Source organism: Centrocercus urophasianus, unplaced genomic scaffold (assembly GCF_019232065.1).
Source record: "Centrocercus urophasianus isolate 14NV4802_14NV808 unplaced genomic scaffold, USGS_Curo_1.0 seq_16, whole genome shotgun sequence".
NCBI classification, from domain to species: Eukaryota; Metazoa; Chordata; class Aves; order Galliformes; family Phasianidae; genus Centrocercus; species Centrocercus urophasianus.
Window position 1 is genome coordinate 4183638 of NW_024884711.1, and position 24476 is coordinate 4208113.

General features: G+C 42.4%; 1 protein-coding gene across 8 annotated transcripts in view; it reads left to right on the forward strand.

The window, feature by feature from the left end:
• Nucleotides 1-24476, forward strand: part of CLASP2 (cytoplasmic linker associated protein 2) — a 130256-nt gene that overhangs the window by 19224 nt on the left and 86556 nt on the right. For 7 of the 8 annotated variants that reach the window (XM_042816974.1, XM_042816972.1, XM_042816977.1 and 4 more), the window contains exons 3-7: nt 1375-1478; nt 4729-4820; nt 5132-5207; nt 6370-6467; nt 11436-11506. In XM_042816974.1, the coding sequence (XP_042672908.1) occupies nt 1375-1478; nt 4729-4820; nt 5132-5207; nt 6370-6467; nt 11436-11506 (441 nt within the window). Of the gene's footprint in view, nt 1-1374; nt 1479-4728; nt 4821-5131; nt 5208-6369; nt 6468-11435; nt 11507-15905; nt 15937-24476 lie in introns of those variants that run through there. The other variant, XM_042816980.1, reaches the window with a different exon arrangement.

Below are 24476 nucleotides of genomic sequence, written 5' to 3' on the forward strand. Positions count from 1 at the left end.
TAGGGGGATGGAGTTTTATCTTTGGTGAGCAGAACAGCAGTCAGTGGCTGAGAGAGGGATCAAGCAGCAGCTATAAAGGGCTCTCTGGTGTTGTAAATGCAACACCAAACGCATCAAAGGCAGATTTGAGGTGTAATTTTGTGAGCTGGTGTTGGAATATGAGAGTCTCCAAAAGGCTCGTGGTAAATATTAAGCTGGTGTTAAAAGTTTGAAATAAATGACCCAGTAATTGCTAACTTGGTCCCTGCTCGAGAGGAATACTGAGTTGGAGGACAATTACAAAGCCAGGTGTCGTGATCTGTGTGGAGTAAAAGCTCCGGCTAGGATTACCTCCCTGCTGCTTCCAGCTTTTAGAAACCTGTGAATCAGATCAGAAACAAAAGCTAATGCACGAGGTTGAGCTGTTAAGAGGTAAATGTTACTGTTAGCCTGTGACACTCCTTCTCCCAGGTTGTGTTTCAGGTACTGATAGTGCCTCTAAAAGCTCTGTCCCCAGGGAGCTAAGTGGGAGGTGACATCCCTGCCAATTCCACCTCGCTTGTAAAGGCCTGAGCAAAAGCAGAGCACTCAGTGTTGTTGCTGCTTGCTTTGAAGAAGCGGTACTGAGAGCGCTGGGGGTTGGAAGGATCTGAGTGTGTGTGTGGGCCCCACACAGAGGGCTGGAAGGTGGCCCAGCAAGGCATCCTGCACAGCGCTGATCAAAGCCTTCTTTCTGTGAGTCGCCCGATGGATCAGATGGCATTAATTTGTTTGTCAGGTGCCTTTATGAACTTCCCTCCGTGCGCATGCAAATCAAAGGTTTCTCATGTTCAGTTTTTAGCGAGTTCTAATTTGTGGGATGTGAAATCCATCAGCTCTGATGTAATTTTAGTTAAATACTATTTGAGGATGCTTTGTTGTAAAATGATAAGTCCAGTTGCCACAAGATACACCGTGTGAAAAGGATTTAAATATGTTGTGTTTTCATAATGAAATAGCAAAATCTCAGTGATTTGACAATATCCTATTTTTGTCTCCTCCCCTCCATTCCCTGGGTCTTAGTGTTGTTCTTCAGAAAAGCCAGACATTCAGAAGTTTATGGCATACTTCCTGAAGGTTAAATGGAATCCATTCATACAGTTCTTAAGACAGGGAGCTTTATTTCTTTTTTCAGATCGTGTTCTTCAATTGCAGTTCAGTGCATTTGTTGTTAGTTTTTGTAACCTATTCAGGAATACATTTCAGAATTGAAAATACTTTGGCCAACTTACAGTCAGCTTTTGTTTTTGAATGAGGTGTACCTTACATCTGTTTGAGAAAATACCCTTTTGAGTTTGAAAATCTTCACTGGAAAAGTGTTTCTTTTATTTTTTTTTCTTTTTTTCTCTCCTGTAGTTCTCCTGCCTTTGATAGATCGTATGGGAGATGCCAAAGATCAAGTTCGAGAGCAAGCACAGAATCTCATATTGAAGCTGATGGATGAGGCAGCACCGCCCATGGTATGGTTTCACTTTATATAGATTCAAAAGTAGGTCTCTATTAAGCATATTACTTTAGCTTGACTTTGAATTTATCGTAACGTTATAGTGACTGTTAATGAATGCATGTTAAAGATATTCTTAATGGGTTAACAGTGATGCTTTGTTCAGCTGAAGATAACCTAGCACAGCATAATTCTGCAGTTTTTGCATATTGTAACTAAATTCTGATTAGATGTTTTCATGTCATGTGGCAGGACTTTGTTAATTAAATGCTGGAAACAACCTCCCGTGTCTGAGTTTGTATAATGGGAATAAGTAAGTTTATTTAGCTCAGAATTTAAAATTTACTTTGTGCCTGAAGAAGTAGGAGTAGTCTCACAGTTCAGATGGTGCATTCTGACGTAGAACATCTAGCTTTCTACATGTTTGACAGACATGTGAACCTTTGACGAACTCAGATGGGGATGTTTCCTTCTGCCTCGTCGTGTGTTGAAGTTTGAGTTCAGCAAACCTTTCTACAGCTGTTAGAGCTGTATGGCTTCCAAGTGCTAAGTCTGGTATATCTACTCAGTGAGTCTGGCAAATGTGAATGTTTTAACAGGACGTTACTGATGGAGGAGTGACATTATTTGGAGCTCTGAGAACCCCAGTTTTGAGGAGAAAGTTCTTTGAGTCCTTCATTTCTTAAAAAGATCTGTTTCTGAGTTTAAATGGCAGAAGTTAATTGGGAATGTCTTATTTCTTGTGAACCAAAATGAAGTTTTTCTGCTTGCTAATTCTTGGCTTTGTTTATTCATAGATAGAAGTTTGAATGTTTGTACATAGGGATTATGGTTTTTTTAGATCTGCAGTGAGAAAACTGTTCATGACTGCGTTGTTTGTGTGCTGGTACAAAAATATTGCAAGCAACTGCAGAAATTTAGATTTCAAGTAGGATTTAGGTATCAGAGCATCGCAGTGTCATCCATGAAGCCTAGCCTTTATCCACTCACTTGTTGTACTTTTGATCATATTCATTGCCAAGAGATGTTACAGCACTTGACGCTTAATTACTCATTGCTCGCAAGTAACACGGTCCTGTGCCCAAGATGCTCTGAAGTGTCTCTCTTACACCCAACACTACAGCAACAGGATTTGGATAGATGCATTGTGTCTTGCAGACACTTTCCCTTAAACAGTCGCTAATAAAGAGAGTGGTTGTGCTGATTTTGTGTGGGCCCAGCTGATGAACAAGTTGTGGTTACTGGTGCATCTTTGCATCTCCAAAGGGAGCATTTGTTGTTAGGCTGTACACTGGGACGGTAGAAGGAAGCTTCCCCTTTGAAGCTTACCCACAGTATGAGAAACAATACAGGATTTGTAGAGTGCGAGGAACAGAATGTGTAAGTGAGAGGAGGCATGGTTCAGGTGTCAGCTCCCAGGATAGCTTTTATGTATCATTAAATATTTGAAAAAAAAGCATCTATCATCATCATAGCAAGGACCAAAACAGAGGAGTCTTTCCTGTGCCTCCTACAGAGTTTTAGGCTCCCTTTGCTGCAGAGAAACATCCCTTTGGAGGAGCTGGGTGGAAACCTTTTTGGGGGATAAAATTTGTAAGTTTCTTCCTGATTGTCTCCTCTGGTTTGTTCTGATGTGTTCTTGAATAGTACTAAATTTGTCCTGTTGTCAGTTCCTTTTTCTCATTTTTATTGTTTGGGTTTTTTGTGTTGTGTTGTTTTTTGTTTTGTTTTTAAGAGCTTGACATGGCTGTTTATGTGCAGGGTATCATCAAAATAAGAGTACAGACAGTATCGATGCATGAATAGGATAAAGAGAGGTCAGCACAAACAATTGCTAGCAAGTCAGCAGAGCTGAAATTTCTTAGAAGCCTTTGAATTTCTGATTAGATGGATTCAGTCCTCTCAGTAGGTTTAATAGCAAAGGATTGAATTTTTTTTCAGTCTGCCTTCTTTCTTTGTGCGATTTCTTCTCTGGCTGCTTCTGCACACCTAGTGGGGAGATTTCCTTTATTTCACATTGGTCCTGTACAGTGGGCTAATTGGAGGGATGTTTTCTTCTGTAAAATCCTGTTCTTTACCGTTAAGCAGTCCTGGCAAGCTATATTCTGATTGTCTAAGGTTTTTGTTTTTTTTCCTCAAAATGTGATGAAGTATAAGGCACACAAACAAGAAACCACGAGATGGATCCAAGTGATCAAGTAGGCTCTAGCTAAAACATCTGCTGTGAAGTGTGCTTCCTCATCAGCGCAAATGGTGCAGGATTCCCTGTTCTCTCACTGCCTGTTTTGGTGACCGATAGCTGTTTGTATTCCTTCTGCGAAGCCAAACACAGTCATTGGTATCTAGGAGATGTTATGCAGTCCCTGTACATCGCAGTTGCAGCCCTCCAGGGGCAGGAGGGAGGGTGGTGCCTGCACACGAGATGTGCTGCTGGCAGAGTGCGGCCATTGCTAGGCGACGCTGCCGCGGATGCTCGCGCCGTGCCGGCTGTAATGGCAGCACTGCAGCTGGGGGAGTTGCACTCTGGGGCTGTGCATCCGCTCTGAGGTACCACTGGGAATCCCACGTCTCGTAAGCTTTGCGTTTTCACTTTTACACCCTGTGCAGCTGGAGATTGGCAGGGAGATGGAGAGCTAAAACGATGAGCTGGACAGTGAAAGGCAAAGGGAAGCAAATGGGCAGGAAGGTAACCGAGAGCTTAGCGAGCCAGAGAATTGTGCTATGGAAAGCAGCACCAGCACAAAAGGAGAAGTGAAAGCAGAACAGAAATGGAAGCTAAGAAAGTAGAACGAATAGGCAAGAAATAACCAAAAAATTAAGAAGCAAATTTAAAGCAGAAGTAGGAGAGAAGTGGACAGCAGGAGTGTGGATAAGTGCAAGCTTAACTGGGTGAGAGGAAATGTTGGCCAGGAAACAATGTGAAGCAGAAGGGATATAGCAACTTCTGCTGGAGTCCCTAGTTGGAAATGTCAGTGTTTGTGTTTAGCAACTGTAACAATTCTGTATATTTTCTAAAGCTGTTTCTGGAGCAGTACAAATACATAGCTAGATTTCTGAAGAACGTTTCTTGAACTTGTTTTTAGTTTACGAGTGATCTGTACTGTGTGTGTTACTGCGTATTTTGTAACTTAATTTTATCTGCAAAGTCTCTTTACTTTTCCAATGGACCTGTCTTGCATTATTTTTGTGTTATGAATGTAGAAAATGGATAGAATTGCACTGTATTGTGCTCCTGGTAATCAAAGACAATTGTTTCTGTTTTATAGTACATTTGGGAACGCCTTGCTGCTGGTTTTAAGCACAAGAATTACCGATCCCGAGAAGGAGTGTGTTTGTGTCTTATTGCAACCTTAAACATGTAAGCGTTTTGTTTCTATGGAGACATAAGGATTCTATCCTTTTTCTTAATTGTCCTTTCTTCTCTGAAACTAATACTTCAGGAAGTCTGATTCAGTTAAAAGAATAAATGGGAAAAATCTGAACGACTTGACCAGTAAGCTTTCCAAAAGAAAGACTGAAGGTATAATTATTTTTTTTCCAGAACTAAATGTGGGACTAGTAAGAGAAAGATGGAACTTGATTGATGGTTGTATTTTATCAATGCTAAGCTAAAGATCCACTTTCAGTTTTTCTGCCAGAAAAATAATTTTTCTTCTTCTTTTTCTCCAGTTATGGTGCCCAACCATTAAGTCTCAGCAAGTTAGTACCACATCTGTGTGCAGCATTTGGTGACTCAAATAGTCAGGTAAGTGTTTCAATACGTCCTAGTGCTTCAACAGCCATATTTAGAGAGAAAGATGAAGGCAAAATGAATAAAGGCACTAAAGAAAAATTGTTAAGTTTGCTTTGTAGTAGGTCATTATTTTGTAGTTAATTTTTTAACTTGCAGTTAAAAACAAAACAAACACCTTACATAGGTAAAACATCTGCAGTGAAAATTAAGTTGTAGTTCATAATGATGACATCTGTTGAACTTCAGAAAGCCTTCAAATGGAAATGGTTAAATTGTCTCAACTTTTCCAAAGCTGTGTCTTATGGGGAATACTAAGAATACAGTGAAAAAGAAGCCAGCATTGGCAGGAGATGGGCAAATAAAAACTTGTTTTTCTGCTTACCGTGTTGGTCTTTGTCTCCTATACATACCATAGCATTTCTCTATTCTGGAGAAAATCTGTGAAGAATTTGTCTTGTTTGTTGCCCATTAGTGAAGAGGTAGTTTATATCTTGCTAAAGCAGTTCTAGTTTTAGTGCAGACTGCTACAAAGGACTCAGGTATTCCAGAAATTCTTTGTGGAAAATAATGACGTGTCATTGTCAGTTTTGGTTGTGATGATTATGCTTCACATTGCTGTAAAAGGCACTTCATCTCTTGCTGTAATCATTTTTTCCCTTTACCCTAGATATTTTTACTCCCATTCTTGTGCTTATGTGAAACCACGTTAATTCCTTACAAAGAAGTTCAGGAATCACTTTGGCCCACTCTTGTTGGCTGTCACATACCTAGTTTTCTAGAAGGTCCTTGCTGCACATAGGAAGTGGTCAAAGCAAGATGATGAGGTGTCAGGAGTGAGTTCAGGGACTGACTTTTGGAAGTGTTGCCTGGTGTGATAAGCTTCTAAAGAGAGCACATGTTTTCACAGATAGTGTTCTTATGCCATTCCCAGAAATTCCCTCCACAGCTGTTATTTCTAGGATTTTTCATTTACCGTCTGGAGATGCTCTAACTTGGAACAAATTCCATCTTGAAATAACAGTTGTATTTCCTTTCCCTTCCATCCTCACTGTTTGAACTGTTCTGTGAAATGAGTTGGCGCACAGGTCTGGAAGATTAGTGGGTTGTCAGCAAAATGTTGTTTTGCTTTCTGAAATCCTGAAATGAAATAATAATTTAAACTTGGCTTTCACAGGTGAGAGATGCTGCCATACTAGCCATTGTGGAGGTTTATAGACATGTGGGGGAGAAAGTACGACTAGATCTTACAAAAAGAGGAATTCCTCCTGGAAGGTGAGCAAGTGGTTTTGATTTTGTGATGCTGACCCAGAATGTTGTGGTGTTTACTGCTTCTGACCTTCATTTTACAGTCTTTTCTGCTTGGAAGAGGTATATGAGTTTATAACCAAAAGCAGCCTAACATTCAGCAGTTAAAATTCCCTGATTTTAGGAGAAGGCAAGAGCTCTAGAATAGTTTAAAAAAAAAATAAAATAATAGTAAATAAAAATTATGCATAAATATATATATAATGGGAGCAGTGAGAAATACAGTAAACAGTAGGGAAACAGCTGAAAAACACTTGAATACTTGAAAATATTCATAATGTTCCTTACTCTAGAGTTTGTGTTTAACATGAGCGTAGAGAGTCACAACTGAAGCACTTAATCCTTTCCATGCACTGTGCATGTGTGAGAGAAGTATGTGCACATCCGTGGAAGTGAGATGGAAGTATGGCAAATCCTGCCCTGAGTCTTTACTTTCTTGAGGATAGTTATAATGACAAATGTCCTCCCTTGCTTTTGCTAACTGCATCAGCAGAACCCTCTCCACAATGGAGGTTTGCTCGTGGGCTGCAGTTACATGAGAGATAGTTCCTTTGAAAGGCAGCCACTTGGCAATTCTGAACTAAACTTCCTTCTCACTGAACCCCAGAACTGCTCTAAGGGAGTGTAAGCTGGTCTGGTACACATGCCAGCACTGGATATTTCATGCAAAAGGTGAAATGAAATTTTGAAAGTGCTTTCTGAGTAATTCAAGTCTGTAAAGGCTGGTCTGCGTTTTGTGTACGTTAGTTTGTATGAAGTAAAAGTAGGTGCTGTTTTGTTGCTGTGGAGTTAAGCATTTATTTTGTTGCGAAAACCAGACAGATCCTGACTTTTCAAATTTGTCATTAAAATCATTTGCACTTAGAAAAAAAAAGTCTTAACCTGAAACTGAGGTAACACTGAGATACAAACTGAGATAACGCTGCACTCTGAGTGCTAATGGTGTTTCTTTATTTTAAGAGAGCTGATTGTGTCTGCTATGTGGGCTCAGTCAGGATATCAGAATGGATTCTGTGGCTCACGAGAACACTGAGAATTGTTAGCCTTAGTTTTAATGGTTTATAAGGTATTGAAATGCTGTCATAGGAGAATGGTGTTAAATTTCTTGTTTCACATGCTAGGCAGAGCTCAGCCTCTTTGGACCAAAACTTATCCTGCCTGTAGGAATGGGAAATTGTATGCATTCTCATCTGTTTAATGATTGTTACAGTTCAGGGTATGAAGTGATTACATGGTTACCACAGAAGATGTGTTATTAGTGCAGTTCCAAAAATTCAGTTCCACAGCAGATAGTTTTATCTGAGAAAATCCTTCTTGCATTAAGCCAGAGTCTTGGATGTTCTTTGGAACAGAGAATGCAAGCAAAAGAATGCAGATAACATCAGCTTTTGTCTGTGCTATGAATGTTGGGTCGGACCATAAGTCTGGGTTCAGCACTCATCCTTTTCACATTTCCAAGTGATATAAACTAAGTCAATCTTGAGATCCAAATAGGATTAAACACCACAGGAGCTTTGTCTCTCCAGGCTAATCAACAGCTTCTAACTTAACTTGCAGTAGGGACCAAACTGCTGATTGCTACTGCCAGAATCACTTGAGCACCAAATTCCCCTGGATCTGAAAGCAAGCGTAATTATGCCATTTTCATTTACATAAATAAGCAAAGCTGGACTTGGTGCATATCCAGCTGGTTCTTGCCACTGAATCTCAGCAGTTTCACACCTGACAGTCAAGGTTAGCATAAAATAATACATGAACTGAGGTTCAGTGTCGTGTCTTCCCAAGCAATCTTCAGGTTGGGAGGAGGTGATGGGTTACAATTTGCATGAGTTGAGCATGAAGCTACTGGTCTCCATCCCTAGTATTGATGGGAAGCAGAATTCCTGCTGTCTCTTCCTACTTAACACAGAAACAAGGCGGTTGACAAAGCTCAGGAAAGACAGATTAGCTCTGTCTCAGACAGTTGCTCCTTCACTGGCAGACCCAGTTTAAGAGCTTTTTTTCCCACTGTCTGCCAGAAGTTCTCCCTTCGCTTTGATTCGTTAAACTTTTCGTATGGACGTGCAGGAGCTATGGTCTGTGAAACAGCTTGATTTACGGTACCATCTTACCGTTGTTCTGAGGGAAATTTATGTTCATATTTGTGTGTCTGGGTAGGTTTTAAGGATTTCAAGTAAGTATTACGGATAATCTGTAGTTCAGACGCAGCTGCTTTCAGTTGTTCAGTTCGGCCTTAAAGAATGCTATTGCAGCTCTTTCACTGTATGACAGTGCATTACAATTGCAAGCATAAATATCAGCACCATTACTTCGATATTTGGTAAACGTGATTTCAGAGAATGTAGGCTTGCTTCGTTTGCATAACAAATTGCACATTAGAGGTCCTGTGTTGCTGCCCGAATGCACTGTGCCTTAAAGCTGAGAATAAGAGCTCATGTCAGCCGGAAGGAAGGCAGGAAAGTTCATCAAGCATTATTTAGAGAAATCACTCAAATTATTTAAATACGAAAGTAGTGTATACATTTTATGTCTCTATAAATATAAATGTACATCGTAATTCACAAACGGAAGCTTAAATAGGTTTTATAATCTGTAGATTTGCACTTGCAGAAAATAGTAGGCTGTCTAGAGAAGGATATTGGTCCTGAGCAGGGTCTAGATGGCTAATAAAAGAAGATGTAGTTGTGCTATTGTAGTTCAACTCTACTTGCTACTAGTGTATTTTTTGTTCAGTCACTGAGATTAATTTGCAAATAAAACCATTGAGTTCCTCTTTTCCTGTATGTTCTTCAAGTTACAAATCTCAGAAGAATATCTTCATTTAGGCCTGAAGAGCATTTCTTTTCTCAGAAAAATCAGTATGGAGTCAGTGGCTGGAGATACGGCTGTTGTGTTTTCCCTTTAGTTAAAGTTACTGCCAAAGAGGTTTGACAGTCTTTGTTATTGAGCCTGTAAGCATTAGTGTTAATATGTTTGTGGATACTGAGAGTGGATATTGCATTTCTTGCTCTTTGAGCCAAGAATATGGAACCATTTTTGTTCCATTTGGGCCAAATGGAATTTGTTAGAGTATGAAACAGGTAGCTGATCTTCCATGAATAGAAGAAATACATATGGATTTAGAAGTTAGCACTAGCTTGGTCTGAGCATTTACAGCCTTTCAAGATCTCTCAGGAAATCATCTGACAACTTTTTCCACCATTACTTGAGTAACATAAATGTAAAAAGTACATTTATTTGTTTAGAGTTCTCATGTCTAAGGCTGCAGCTTCATATCTGGAAATGCTACATATGTTACAGGATGCATCTATGAGTACTGCACTTAATGTGGGCTGCGCATTCTGTCTGTCTGGTTCATACTGTAGACAGGGTCCATCTGTGTGTCCACATGTGGGCACTTCTTTTTTTTCAAAGGAGTAAGTAAGGAGAAATGTATATCACCTTAAACTGTGCCTACACTGCAGGATATGTCTGTCTGAAGTCAGAAATACAGGCTTCTAAGCTTTTGCAGCTGGCAGTGCCGTGTTGCTCTCTAGCCTGTACCACTGACTGCATAGCACTGAGTGCTGACAGGTTATTAGTGAATGCTTATAGTTACTACTTTATCAGATATTCTGCCCAGAGTGAGAGGCAACATGTGTATCATCACCATGTATTTATAAGGAAATATTTCATTCTTCTCTACTTTCTTTGCTTAAAGTGCTCCGTGAAGCATGTTTTGATAACTAAGTTCAGAAGAGCAGGAAATAATTTTTTGTTTTGAATTTTGCATGTGTGCCAAAAGCACACCATCAGCCCAGCAGCATTTAAGAATCGGGGTGCAGTTCTAAAGGAAATCTGTTACTCACTGCAGTCTTCATGTTCAGCTGCTCTGAGGATAACAGCTTCAGCCTTTCGGACATGCTTTTAAGGGTGTTTGTTTATTTGAAGGAAGGTGGGCCTTCCTGTGGAATTCTCAGCTAGCTGTATGGTGTCTAGCAAGTGCTTTCAAGTATTTGGCAAAGAAAAATACCACTTCAAGGCTACTAAAGTATTTGAAAGTGTGAGGTAGCATAACTGATCTATATCCACTGTGAGAATTGCCAAGTGTTGTGTGACTTCTAGTTGGTAAACGTGCATTTAAGGTCACTATTCAGTCCTGATAGTTTTGCACCTAAAATATCCTTACTGCTATGCATACCATACTGAGATGCTTCTACAGCTTTTATTGCATTTTCTGCAGAAGTGATGAGAACTGGCTGTTCAGATTTGGCCAAGTTTCTTGCTTGAATAGCATTTTCTACCTTGTAGGACCAGACTGGAAATGTGAATTTTTTTTGTGTTTTTTTTTTTTTCTTCCTGTTTAACATGTAGCAAAGCAACTGCAGCATGTTTTCCGTGTGAGAATCAGTGGTACAGAAGTGTTCAGTGTTCCTGGAGTTTAGAAAAAAGAATTTCTTCTTTTCAGTGGAAGCACAAACCACTTAAAAATATCTTCATAACAAACCAGATTTTTCAGAAAATTAGCAATTGTCCCAGAGCAAATGAAATATCAATCACTGCCTGTTTTTCTCACATCAGCATTCTGTAGTTCAAATTGTTGCCTTGTAGGGTTGTGTGTGAATAGGGTAATATCACTGCCTTTCTGAAGCAACTATATAATATTACTAAACCTCTACTTCAGAATTGTCATTATTTTTTGTGTTACTAATAGTGATGCTCGGTTTTATTTGCTGACTTGGTGACATTGCTTTATGTGCATTTGTGTGAAGATGATGCTCAACTGACTTAAGAAGGGGAGTCCCTTGGAAATTAGAACTCATAATCCCTTGTCTGACTGCTTTCTATATACTAAGAAACTAATACATGTTTTTACTGGTAACCTGGAGGATTTCCAATATGTAAATATATGCTTTAACATATATGTATATTTATATATATTTTTGTTTTTTACAGGTTGCAAACAATCTTTGCAAAATTTGATGAAGTGAGAGATTCTGGAAATATGATTTTAAGTAACATCAGTGGTGAGTATGAAACATATGTTAATCATCGGCTTTAGATTAATGCAAGATAAATATTTGAATGCTAGTATGAACAGTGCGAGATGGTTGACAAGAAACATCTGGAAGTATACTGAGAAAAACAGACATTTGCATAGTGAAACAGACCTACGTTACCGATACTGGTTTTTAGGACTGCAGTCAGAATACAGCTGGAAAAGGTTTTGAAATCACATGGAAACTGGCAGTGAATCTTTAACAAGTTCTGTGTGCATGCAGTAGAGGCTGTGAGAATGCTGCAGAGTATTCGTGCGTGGAAAAAAAGAAATCAAACGGGCTGTTATCTTACCGTGATTCCAAAAGAAATTTAGTGAATAAGGGCTGTTTTATGTGGTTTCTTTTCAGTTAAAATGTTGAATGATAGAGTAAGTTCTAAATTAAAGAAATAGGGGATTGAAGCATTCAGAGACACTTCAGTGTTGAAGTTGTGACTTCATCTTAAATTTCTCCTTTAATGTACTGACTTTTAGCTCTTTTTCTGGTGTCTTTCATGAAAACGAAGCCTGTTATGCAATGAATCCCTGTTGCTTCCTGCTGCAGTCCTGAAACAGTATCTTATGGGATGAAAGAGCAAAACCATCATTCTTTCTTACTTGAAACTATACTTTAAAAAAGAAAAACAAACAGCAGTTGCATAACAGCACAACAAGGGAGGTGTTGGTGGCAGTGGCTTTAATTTGATTGGTTTTGAAAGCTTCATTGTCCGTCTGTTTTCTGCAAACAGTCGGCAGATTTTGGTTTATAGGGGAGGATATTCAGATACTTTTGGTGAAACTATACTGAAAAGGAAGCTTTGCTAGATCTAAAATGTAACAGTTTGAAGAAATATTTTGAGGAATGCATATGTGATTTGATAATGTATGCAAATGTACTTTTTCATTTTAAACAGTCTCACCTCTCTGTCGTTACTGTGAAAACAGAGGTTGTGGGTTTGCAGAAGTGCATTTTTAAACCTTTTTGAGATTACAGTGAAGTTCTGCATTGCATTCTGGTTTGAAGTAAAACAGTGCTATTCTTGGGCACTTCGAAATAAGAAAATAAGGATTGATATAAAAATGAACACTAAATATGTTCATTTTTGAGAAGAATGTTTTACATTGTTGATCTACTTTGATTATAGATCGACTCCTAATGGAAGGACAAACCATTATTTTTTTGCATTTGAAGCTCATACAACTGCATGGGTTTGAGTGGTTCAGAGGTACATTTTAGTTGTATTTTTTCTGTTGGCAGTTCTTGAGAGATACAAGGAAGTTACAGGAGAATATAGATGTATTGAAGTAATTTAAATTGTGGGAATAAAGAAACAACACATTTATTGCTGGACTAGTTTACATTGTGTGTAGGAGCTTTTGGTTGGTATCTTACAAGAGCAGATGCAATTCGTTTGAAGCCATTTTACCTCATCTGTACAATGCAGGTGTTAGTGCTGATCTGCAGTGGTACAAATCCTTTTGGGCTTGTAGGTGGCAGATTCTGTGCAGAAGCTACCATGAGTCTGTTTCTTTAGTCCCAGAGACAGAATCCCTCTCATACCTTTGTTTCAGAATCTCTGTTTATCTGTTGAATCGATCTAAGCGGATATTTTTTTAACGCTATGGAAAATATACTCTTCTATTGTTAGTGGTTTATCTCGACCTTCTCTTTCTTTATTCTCTAAAGGACAGATATATTTATATTTACTGCTTCCATGTGTAGATTTAAAGTTAGTGTTGAATTCCTGTGGCTTTGTTACCAACTTTTCAGAGCTTTATCAAACATCTCTGGATAAAGGCCAGATGTAAATACATGCGTTACAGTACAGAGGATATTTTAGTGCTTTTAAAGGCTGATGTTTTGGAATAGGATTCAAAGACTGTGGGGAGTAGGGTTGTGTTTCCAAAGAGAGAGAAGTCAAGGGCCAAAAACTGTTCCACAGACTTTGGTGTAATTAGAATGGTACAGTCCATAGTGGACCCTTTTTTTATATCTTCTAACCTCCCAAAGGAATGGCTTTTTGCTGTCTTAGCTGAGTTGTTTTCTCAAAGAAGTCAGCTGTAAGTGATGGGAGTTCTCTTCAAAGTGTGTGCTGGATAGAGAAATGCTTGCTGAAAACAACTGTCAGAGGTGCAGTCTTTAGCGGAGTTGTAAGGCACCGCTGTGCTGGTAAATCTTTGTCATGTCGACCTACTTTCTGAGAATCCAGAGATGTCACTTAGGTTCCTTTCTTCCAACAATACTTCTGACAGTTGTTCAGTCACTTCATTTTGCATATGCAAAAAGAGAACCATAACCTAAAAAAATAGGAGCTTGAAGCAAGCTGAATAGAAGAATGTTTTCCATAGTATTTTTAATAATTCAGACAAACAAACAAAAAAGAAAAATATGCTCCTACTAACACAGTTAAACATGTGTCAGGTTTTAGAAACGTACTGGTGTTCTTCAGCATGTGTGGGAGAAACAAGGGAGGAGAGGAAAAGGTTCTCCTGTGTTCTCATGCACACTGGTGGATTTCATGTGTTGTTATCCCTTTGCCTGTGATAATGGACCTAGCATGAGCAGTCCTCCTTCATTGAATCTAACCCCTGATAGAACAGCAAAGAGAGCAGGGAATGCGGTCTGTAGGGACTGACGGATTCTAGCGGAGGGTGAAAGATGTGAAAAGCACACTGAAATGAGTGCTGCTAGAATAACTGGGGCACGATGTAGCTTCAAAAGCCAGCAGATGAGAAGCGTGGAAGGCCCTGTGTTTAATGATGGGACTGGGCTCAAGTCTTATGCTGCTACTTGATGAGTCATTACAAGCTTAAATAATATCATACCAATAATTTGCTTCTCCAGCTGACCTTTGATTCCCTCTCCCCCCTGTCTCGATTGCAGCATCTCCCCTCCAATAAGCTGTGGTTAGTAAATTCAAACATCTTTTCTTTGCCACAAATTACGTGAATGAATGAGCTGTTCTGAGAACCTTGGGTTCTGTTTACATTCACAGTAATGCTGCATGTTATTAGAATTGTATCTGGATATGTTTGTTAGGCCAAATCTTGTGTGCGGTGCTTGTTTTGCCATTTTGCTTCAGCAGAAATGTGTTGCATCCCTGCAAACTGGAGGAGGATCTTTAAAGCACCTCCCTGTTTTTCAGCACATGAATGTGCATTTCTATGGAAACGGGACTGGCAGCCAATCTCAAAGCTGAGCAAGCACTTGTTTCTGCCGGCTGAGATTTGTAAATAGTGTTTTCCCTCAGAGAATTTCAACAGACCTCCGTACTGGAGAGCAGCGTACATTTTCAGACAGGGAGTCAAAAGTAGGGAGAACAATAACTGAGCTCTGTGTTTCGCTTCATTCAGTAGAATGATCCAAGCTGAGTATTGATTGTACCTCTCTGTTCAGCCCATGCAGTTTTCCCATTAAAGGCATGCCTTGCAGCACTACCTTACAAACATAGCATGCGATCGGTGGGATGCACTCGTTTCAGTGTCACACTCATTTTAGTGTCACACTCCTGGGGGGGGGGTGGAACGGATTACAAAGACTCAGCCAAGCCGTATGTTCTCCTATAGCAAACAGTAAACACCTGCAGAAGGCAGAAACGGGTATTTGCTTTGCCACGTTTTGCTTTTTTCTTTCTTTCCAGTTTTCCTTTGTTGGTTTCTTTTTGCGAAGAGGGTTTCTGTGAGATCACACAGCGACAGCCTGTGCCAACAGGACGTGGTGTGAATGTATAGCGTGGCAAACGCTGAGGCTGCCGATAGGTGCTACAATCATTTTACGCTGTTTGGGGTCCGTCTGCGTGCTGCTCGCTCATCCGGCAGCTCAGAACGCATTCGTATGACGATCAGTTTCACCCGCTGCCCTTTGTGGTTTATACCCGGACGTATGGAAGCGTGCCGAGCAGGCCCGCGCCCGCACCGTGCCTCGAGGTGCCCCGTGCGCGTCTCTGGGCACCGGAGCTCAGCGCCAGCGCTGCTGGAAGCGAGCTGCTCAGCGCGGCACGGAACGGAACCGGCACCGCCGGTTCTCAGACGAGAGGGAACGGGGCGGGAGGCAGCGCTTATTACTTATTAGAGCACACGGTGCCGTCGCGGCGGCTTTGGGCGGACCGCGAGCGGGAGCTGAGGTTCCGTCAGGCTTTTCTGACGGCCGCAGGACGCTCTGCGGCAGCCGATGCCCCGCTCGCGATTCCGGCGCTCCTTTCAGCCCGGCCAGGGCAGGGCGCGGGCACGTGACGTTGGGGCGGAGCGGGGCGGAGCGCGGTAAAAGTCCCCGGTGGGACGGGGCCGGGACCGGTCGCCGGCGGGACTGCTATTTTGAAGCGGGGTGCGGCGGGCGGCTGTGGCGGCGGGGAGCGGGGGCCGCTCGGCCCGGCACTCGCCGCCCGCGGCCGCTCCGCGCTATGATGGCGATCGGGGACGGTGAGTGGCCGACCCGGGGGCGGGCGCGGGGTCCCGCGGCGAGGGGCGGACGAGCTTCTGCGCCGCTTCCCTTCCTGCGCCCCATTGAGCGCGCTGAGCCCCGCGTGCGGCGGCTCGAAGTCTCGGCCCGGTGCGGGGGTCCCGCTGCGGGCGGCTCGGGGCGCGTGGCGAGAGGTCCGCCCCGGGAGCGGGAGGCGTCCGGCCGCGCTACTCGGCGGGGAGAGGCGGCGCTGCGGGCGCCGACAGGGAAGCGGCTCGCTGCCGTACGGCTCGGGTGACGCTACGGCGTGCGGAGCCGCGTTTCCTTCCTTACACAAACCGGGGAAAGTAGGTCAGTAAAGCGGTGCGGGCCGCGCGGTCACGTTTTGGATAAAAACCGGATTCGTGTTCTGTCTCCGTGCCCAACGCTCTCCCGGTGTGACAGCTTCCCATACGTGCGTCTTCGTTTTCAGAGGAAGTTGAGAAGTTGTCATTTGGCTTAAAGCAAGATGAGGAAGATAGGAAGGTGGGCTTTGCGCTTGCAAAGTGCAATGTGCGTAGTGCTAAAAGCGTTGAGGAAACTGGCCCTGTAAGGCTTCTGTACGGAGATGGAGGTGAATCTTTTATCTGAGTGCGCTGAGATGGCAGTAGTGAGAGCCTGGACAAAGACCTGTTCTCAGGCGTCCTGAAATGGATGTGTGGCACTGGGTGCTTTGGGCATGCGAAGCTGCAGGACGCAGCAGAGGGATCCGGCCTCAGGCTGCTCTCTGATGTTTGTTTTTATTTGTCATGAGCAGACTGCAGGGGAGGTCACCGTCTTTGTGGAACTGAGCGCACACTGAGCTCCTTCTTGTCATTTTTGCTCTAGGACTGTTTTTCCCAGTGCCCGTTTCCCATGAAGCAGTGCAGTTCTGTATGGTGTAAACATGGGTCACGCAGATGAAGGATGCGAGTTGTAGCATGTTAAGAAATAACTGTATTCCCTAGACAAAGCCATAGGATTTTTGTGGTTCCCTAATGGTCGAGGGTTATGAAGTGAGGGTGGTTGCGGAGCTTTGCTCTGTATAATTAAATTCGTCATTAACAAAGGCACTAAGAACAGAGTACTGTTCGGGCAGTCAGCTGACGTTCTGTGTGGGAGCTTTGGGCTGTAATGCCAGATACAATTAAGAGTGTGTAGGATGATTATGTAGCTGCTGGTTTCTCTTGAAACTATTGCTTACCGCATTTACAAAGAATTCAGTCCTTTGGCATTGTGTTATAAGACTGTTAGGGATAGCAAAACCTTATTAACCATTAAGAAAACTTTCTGATTTTTTTTTCCTCAATGTAAATGCTGCTTTAGTTGTGATTTTCCATTTCACATTCATCCCGTACATCCTGCAACACAGCAGACACGTTCTGTTCTACGGGTGGTGATTCAGTAGGCTTTGAGAAGTTCCTTTTCTTGACAAATTGGCACTGTGCTGTGGCAGTAGTTCAGCTTACTGTCTGAAGGTACGCCATTGTTCTGGGTGATGTTGTGCTGCTATGTCAGAGAACAGAACTTGTCCTTTGTTTTTCCTAGCTTTGTTCATTTAATCGGCCTGGATATGTTGTAAAAGTACATGCAGTTTGGAAGTATTGTATGGAGGTGGTATTTTGAATGTTTTGTCTGAAATGCAAGACAGCGGCTTACTGTAACTGTTTGGCATTCTTTCAGTGTTTCTGGAGCATGAGCAGGAATGTAAATAAAACATAACGCTTAAATGTTGAATCTTAAGCTGATTTCCAAATTGAGGATTAAAGGGAAAAGCCAAGTTTTCTGTTTACCCATGTTAATTGTCTCAAACTCTCCAGTCTTTTGTTTGAAGCATGCGGAGGAAGAAAATAATTCTGTTTCTGGACTAGTGAGCAATTGAACTGTTACTTCCACTGCAGTGAATGTGTGCCAGTGGGAAAGCATTCAGTGTCTTGGTCTAAAGGCATTTCACATGCCTGTGTGAGTGTGGGTCTGTGTTTGTTCCTCAGGTTGCTGAAGAAAACTAGTCAGGAACCATTCCTCGCTTGGGATTTCTTGTTTCTTGGAGAGGCTAATGCATTTCTGCCCTTATCCGCTGATAACCTGATTAGGGTGTTTAGGAGGCAGCTAACGTAATGGCAGGGTGGCACATCACCTTGTGCATTCTCTTCATGCCTTGTCATCCATCGATCAGCTCTTTCTTTCCTTGGTGTCAGTCAGTACCGTGCCACTTCATTGTTCTACAGGTGAGGGACTGTCCTGCTCTCAGTTCAACAGATTTATTAAAATTAGGAGAAATGTGTCTGCCTAAAACTTGGGGCTGTGGGAAGAGTCATGGAAGAAAGGTTAGACCTAAGTGTTCTTTGGATGCACTAACAAGTGCAGTTCCAGACACAAGGTATTTGAGAGCTATCTAAAAGCATCAGATCAGCTTTATAGGAGAACATTCTTGGTTCCCTCATCTGTTTACTAGTATGTATTGAATATTCTGTCTTGAACTGCAAAGGTGAAGAAGGGGATGTTTGTGTAAGTGCTGTATGGTGTTAACGATGTTTGATGACTTCAAGCACTCATCGTATTCCAAATGATACAGTATATGCAACTGATTTAGCTTCCTATACTAGTAATTGTATCCAGATACAGTAAGAATTGTAGCACATACAAATATGAAATTATAGGTTTTGTCTTTTTTGAAATTACCTCATTAGTGTATGTGTGTCCTAGAGTACAGGAACCGTCACCTTCTGTTCCCTGATGTTCTTCTGAGCGGAAGGCTGTCTTCCTAAGTCTTTAATCTGATTAGTGCTTTCTGTAAAATGTGGGCGCTGCTCAGCTTTAATATCTTATTTTTGACAAGTAACAATAAGTAAATAAAACACATGAAAGTTAAAAGGCTGTAGAGTTTGTTTTCAGATGATAGCTTAATTTTCAGTGTATAAAAACTGTTGCCCTTATGCATTTTTGACACGAATTTCTGACTATTCAATCCTCTGGTAGAAGGAAGGAGGCTTTTAAAACCCATTCAGGCCTGGGAATGATAGTAAATAAAGCAGTTGTTACACAAGCCCAGAAAATGGGCAGGATTTCTCTATGGTGCTTTGTACTGTCCGGAGCCATTTCCTGAAAAAAATCTTTTAGGCAGTAGTTGTTGGGATGTAGAAATGCATGGCTTCTTCCCTTTTCTCTTTTCCTTTGAGCACATTTTGTAAACATGCTAACTGTGCCTGCGTTGGTTCATTTCCCTCTAGAGGAGCCCTACTCCTCCTCTTCCATTGCAAGCAGCTGGTAGGCGCTGTGCTGGGGGAGTGCCTTTCCTCCCTGTGCCTTCGAGATGAAGGACAGGTACTGTGAGTTGGAATTAGATGGCTATTCTGAATCAAACCAGTTGAGAGGTTCTTTTCACTGTAAGGTCATGTGGAACTGTCACAGTGTTTAACAGAGGTTATGAGTGGTGTTTTGTCTTTAAAGTGCACATACCATTGCTCATAGCTGAAAGAAATCTGTGGGACAGTGAAACAAGTAAATGGGGGAGGGAGGGAATGTGTAGAACAGCCAAGGGCTATATGAAAATGAACACTTCCTGCTCAGCATGGATGAACAAAGTAAGGTTCAACATGGAAACAAAGAGTTTCAAAGAAGAACTATGTAAGTCAGACCATTTCTTACTAACAAAGCTGCAGGCATATGGAAAAGGCATCTACTGGATAGCAGTAGATTCTAAACTGATAACTGAACTTGATTTTTATTTTTTATTTTTACTTTTTATTTTTTATATTCCAGCAATGCAACTAGAAATAAATTTTGTCTGTAGGTTTCTAAATGACATTCAGAAATGGTTGAGGATCTTCTGGTGTTCAGAGCTTGGGTATTTGTATATATGATTCTGTAGTTCAAGAGTCAGAAGGGCCTCTTTCCTATGTTCTTGATGATGTGTGTGTGAAATTCCCTGCAAAGTAGCAGAAGGTGCTGAGGCAGGGCAAGGGGCAGCCCCAGCGGTGTGTGCAGTGCGGTGCTGTTCCTCGGGCTGGCACTGAGGGCAGCGTGTCCTGCTGCGGGGTGCGTTCTGTGTGCGGGAGGCAGGGAGGGGACGCGGGAACCTACGTGCAAACTCTAAGGTTCCTAAAGCACAGACTTTTTAAAGTGCTTTCTTTTTAAAAATGAAAATGTGTTTATTTAGTTTTGTGCTTTTTACTTTTTATTATTTTGAATTGTTATTTTAAAATGGTGATGGTTGGGTGTTGAAAGAGAAGTCCAGGCAAAGCATCTGGATTGGATCTTCTTGCTGTGTTTCAGCACTTCTTCGTGTCCAAACCAAAGTGTGGTTCTCCCCAGGAGCAGCTGCCTCTGTCTCTTCTTTGGTTTCTTCTCCTGTCCTGGGCAGAGATGGGGGAGGGGAGCAGGAAGGATGGGCTCATGGAGCCTTGTTCTGTCAAGAGAAGGATGATGAGGAAATGGAGGCTCTGTGTGAGCCCATGGGATGGCCCTGATTTGGTGCTGTCCCTCCTGGCTAAGGGTGAACTTACGGGATCCTCGCAGCCCTGCGGTGTTTGAGGTCCCTCTGTCAGACTCGTCCCGCTGCCCCGGCACAGCAGCTCCGAGGATGGCAGTCCCTGCCCTGCCCTCTTGCTCAGGACTTGGTGAAGAAGAGATGAGAGGACTTGGGAAGGGACGAGGGAGGGGGTCGGGAAGGAAGGGCTCGTAGGAGCCTTGGCTGTGAACAGAAGAAGGACCAGGCAATGGAGGCTCCCCGTGAGCCCGCAGGATGGCCGTGAGCTGGGGCTCTCACAGGTAAGGGAAACTTACAGGACGGGAGGATCAGCGCCGGCGTCAAGGCGGCCATTTTGTGGGAGGTGGACGGATCCTGGCGCCCCTGCGATGAAATTTGGGGCGCGACCTCTTCCTGGTTGGCCTGGCAGCAGCAGAGAGATGGCCGGTCTGCCCCGATGGAGGTGGATCCACTTCCATCAGCTCTTCTGCCACGGGTGGATCCACCTCCATGGGCTCTTCTTCGCTGCCAGGCGGGTCCACCTCCATGGGCCCCATGTCATCAGCCTCTTCCAGCAGCTGCCTCTTCCTTAAAGGTGGCTGCTCCATCCTGTCCTGGGAAATCAAAAGAAGTACAAAGTATCTCTTTCCGATACTGGAAAGTGCTGCTGTCTCCTGCTGTGTCAGGTGAGGGACTGTGGTTGAGGGCAGTTGGGTGCCCATGGCGACAGGATTCTGAGTGCCACTGCAGGCCCAAACATGGCGGCTGGCAGTTGGGGCCTGTGGCCATTTCTGGGAGGCAGTAGCAAGAGGGTCAGTCGGGGCAGGGGCTTCTCCAGCACCCTGCAGCTGCCTGGGGTGGAGGAGGAGCAAAGCGTGCTGACACCCCACAGGCAGCCGAGGGAGAGGCAGTCATTAAAAGCAGTGGAGTTGCTGTGTTTGTATCGGCCGTCCTTTGCCATCCCTCAGCTCTGGCCCCGGAGCGTGAGAAGGTGGCATCTCTTCTGCCCTGATGCCAGAGGAGAGGGGTGTGGAGGAGAGGGCCTGGCGTCCTCTGGGCGGCCGCACTGGGACTGCAGGGGGTGCGTTGGAGGGTCTGTGAGCTCCTTGGGGCCTGGTGCTGAGGTTTTGCACCTGGGGGATGGAAGGCTGATTAGGGATTGCTGTCCTCAGCCTGTTCTCTCTTTGACTGCAGAACGGGTGGTGGAAGGTGAAGCATCCTTTGTATGTGATAGAATTAATTTGTCTTAGCAACAAATCTGAGTATTTTTTATTAATAGAAACATAAAAAGAAGTGCAACGATAACATAGAACCGGTGGGACATCCTACCTTGTGTCTCTGACACTAATGCATCAGTCTGATGGTAGGGGCTGCTTTTACACACTTGTTCTAAAGTTTTATGGGAATAATGACCAGAAATTCTGCTTTTATATCTGATTTCAAATACTGTGTGTGTGATCCAGCTGCCTTGCCTCAGGTGTCAGGTGCCCTTTGAAATACCCTGCAGCACCCAGACTGCCATGCATTACCCAGAGGAGATTGGTTCCTTTCTGGAATATCTGCTGAAAGACAGTTGGAGACCCATGATGTCTGTGCCATGTAAATGGTTGATCGTAGGTAGCTGTATCCTGCTTTTTTTGGTTGGAGAAATGTGTTCCTACTTCTTGGAATGCTTGATGTATCAGGGTTGAAGTGTTCACTGAATAGTGTGCAACCTTTGCCTGAAGAATGAATTAAATAGAAGGTTCAGCTTACCTGTCACAGCTGTAGTTCTTGTGGCATCCTCTTCATGCTTGACAGAAATTTGAACTGGTACAGCCAGCAACACTGGAGCTAACAGTGCTAACCCAGATGTTCCAGGCAGCTGATGCAGGCGGTGTTTGTGTATCACTGAGTGGGGACTGGCAGTTGGGATTCTGGTAGGCACAGGGTGTAGGAGGGGCTGGGGGAACCGAAGGATTTTAAACTGTTTGGCTTAGGCACGTTTTTGCAGTCATTTTACAAACAGTTTGTGGTGCGAAAGAAGTCCTAAGAGGAGTCCAAAAACATTCACTATCTGCAGCAGTACTTGAAAGTAAGATGTGTATAAGAAGGGCATCTTTTAACAGAAATCAGCGTTTGGAGGCAGTTTTGTTACAGTGCATCCTCTGGTTTGATGTCTCTCTATACTGCAAAATACTGCTGTTTGGTATGCGCAGCTCTAGAAGATCTTGTTATTGCTACATTTTTTTTCCTTTTTTTCCTTTATAGCCAACTTTAGTTCACTGTTACTGTGAGAAATACGGGGATTTTATTTTTTTTCCTCCATTATTACTTAGGGACTTGCTTTAAGATTAATTATCTCCTGATTATCTTCTAATGAATGGCATGAGTAGATTGTCTATTTCTACGGCCATCTAGATGACGTGCATTTCTTTCTTTCATCCTTTATTGTGACTTACAGCACAATAGATGTTAAATGACACATTCATTCTGTGACTCTTAAGACTAACAAAAGAAAAGACTTCCGTTGTATAGCAATAAATTGACTTTAATTTACTTCAGCCCTAAAATGTTTTTTTTCTCTGTATGTATAAGAAGTTTTGGATGCTCTTTTGTCTTTGGACATTTGTGATTACCCTGATTGTTCTACCACCAAATTGGAGTATGTGGTTTGTTAAGAAGCTTTTTGCATTAATAGTGGTGAATATCAAGTTTGTAAATAGTTGTCCTTTGTATGTCTGAATACTTTTAAAAACAGATACTACATATTTAAAATACAGAGACTGAGAGTAATGCTACAAAGCAGAAAGATAGCCCTTATCTTGCAGTTATTTTTACTTCCAGTTGCATACTGTTTCTTATGAGTTTTAGCATACACTTTTGCCACGGTTCGAAATTTTGGCTTGTGTTCCAAGAGGAGCAACTGTGCCTGGATTTCATCTAAGAACAATGGTGGTAAATGCTGTGTTCTGAAAGTGGCTATCTCTAGGGCCAGGCCTTTCAGGTTGGTTTGTTTTACTAGAAGCATTCTATTGACTTTTCTGAAATGTTTTGCAGATAATGGGCATCAATGGATACCGACTGAGTTAATATGCAGTACCTTCACAACATATGCCAGTTCTCCAGGTTTCTATTTCTTTTATTGGAGGAGAGAACTTCTAGTGGTGTTTTGTTTTGTTTTCTTTTTCCTGGAACAGAACTCATACCAGAGCAAGAACGTCCATTTGGTACTTACTTGGTTTCTTGAAAAGCTTTTGGCAAGACTGGCTTCCTCGTCTTTTTCTGTTGGTGTGCTTGCCTCCAATACTCTTTTTGAGATGCAAAGTGAAGATACTGTGTACAAGGATAGTCTAAAGGAAATTAAACTGAGATCCTGTCGTTTACATTAACCATGTTTTTTAGCAATGTGTTGTTAGCAATCGTTAGCAGTTCGTACAGCTTTCTATTCCCCTTTTCAGCAGCGTGGAACTTTATTGGAAAATGCTGATTGGAGAGTGCTCTCAAGCTGTCATGTGTATTTGCAGATGTGGAATTAGATATTCTTCAAGTATTTTGTCTTCAAAATTATCTTAATATCTTTTAGTTATTTTTCTCCAAGCTGTTCTAGAATGAACATTTTGCATCCTTCAAATAGATTTTATTCGAAATTATTTATTATATTTAATCTTTTGTGAGAGCTCTCGATTATGCCCTGTGGATTACAGCTCATCCCAAGCTGGAGTTCCCTGTGCTCAGCTCTATGAACGTGCTTTTGGAAGAGATGGAAATATGTGTCAGTGGAAAGGATGTAATACTGAAAGCAAATGCGGTGCTTCAGTTTCATTAACTTCTGTATGTGCAGATTTCAGTCCTCAGGTCTTCACAAGCATTGTCAAGTATCTTCCTGAGAAGCAGATACCCCTGAAGGTCAGTTGGTGCGATGCTAGTGAAGCGTGAGGTAAAGCTGTGAAGGCCTGAACTGGTGGAGAAAATGGACTTCAGGGAAAAGTGGCACAAAACATTCTTGTTTTTGTTTATTAAGAAAATGGGCTGGTAGCACATGAGCCTTGGAGCTTCGAATTAAACCAGCCGTTTCATCAGTCAGTGTTACGT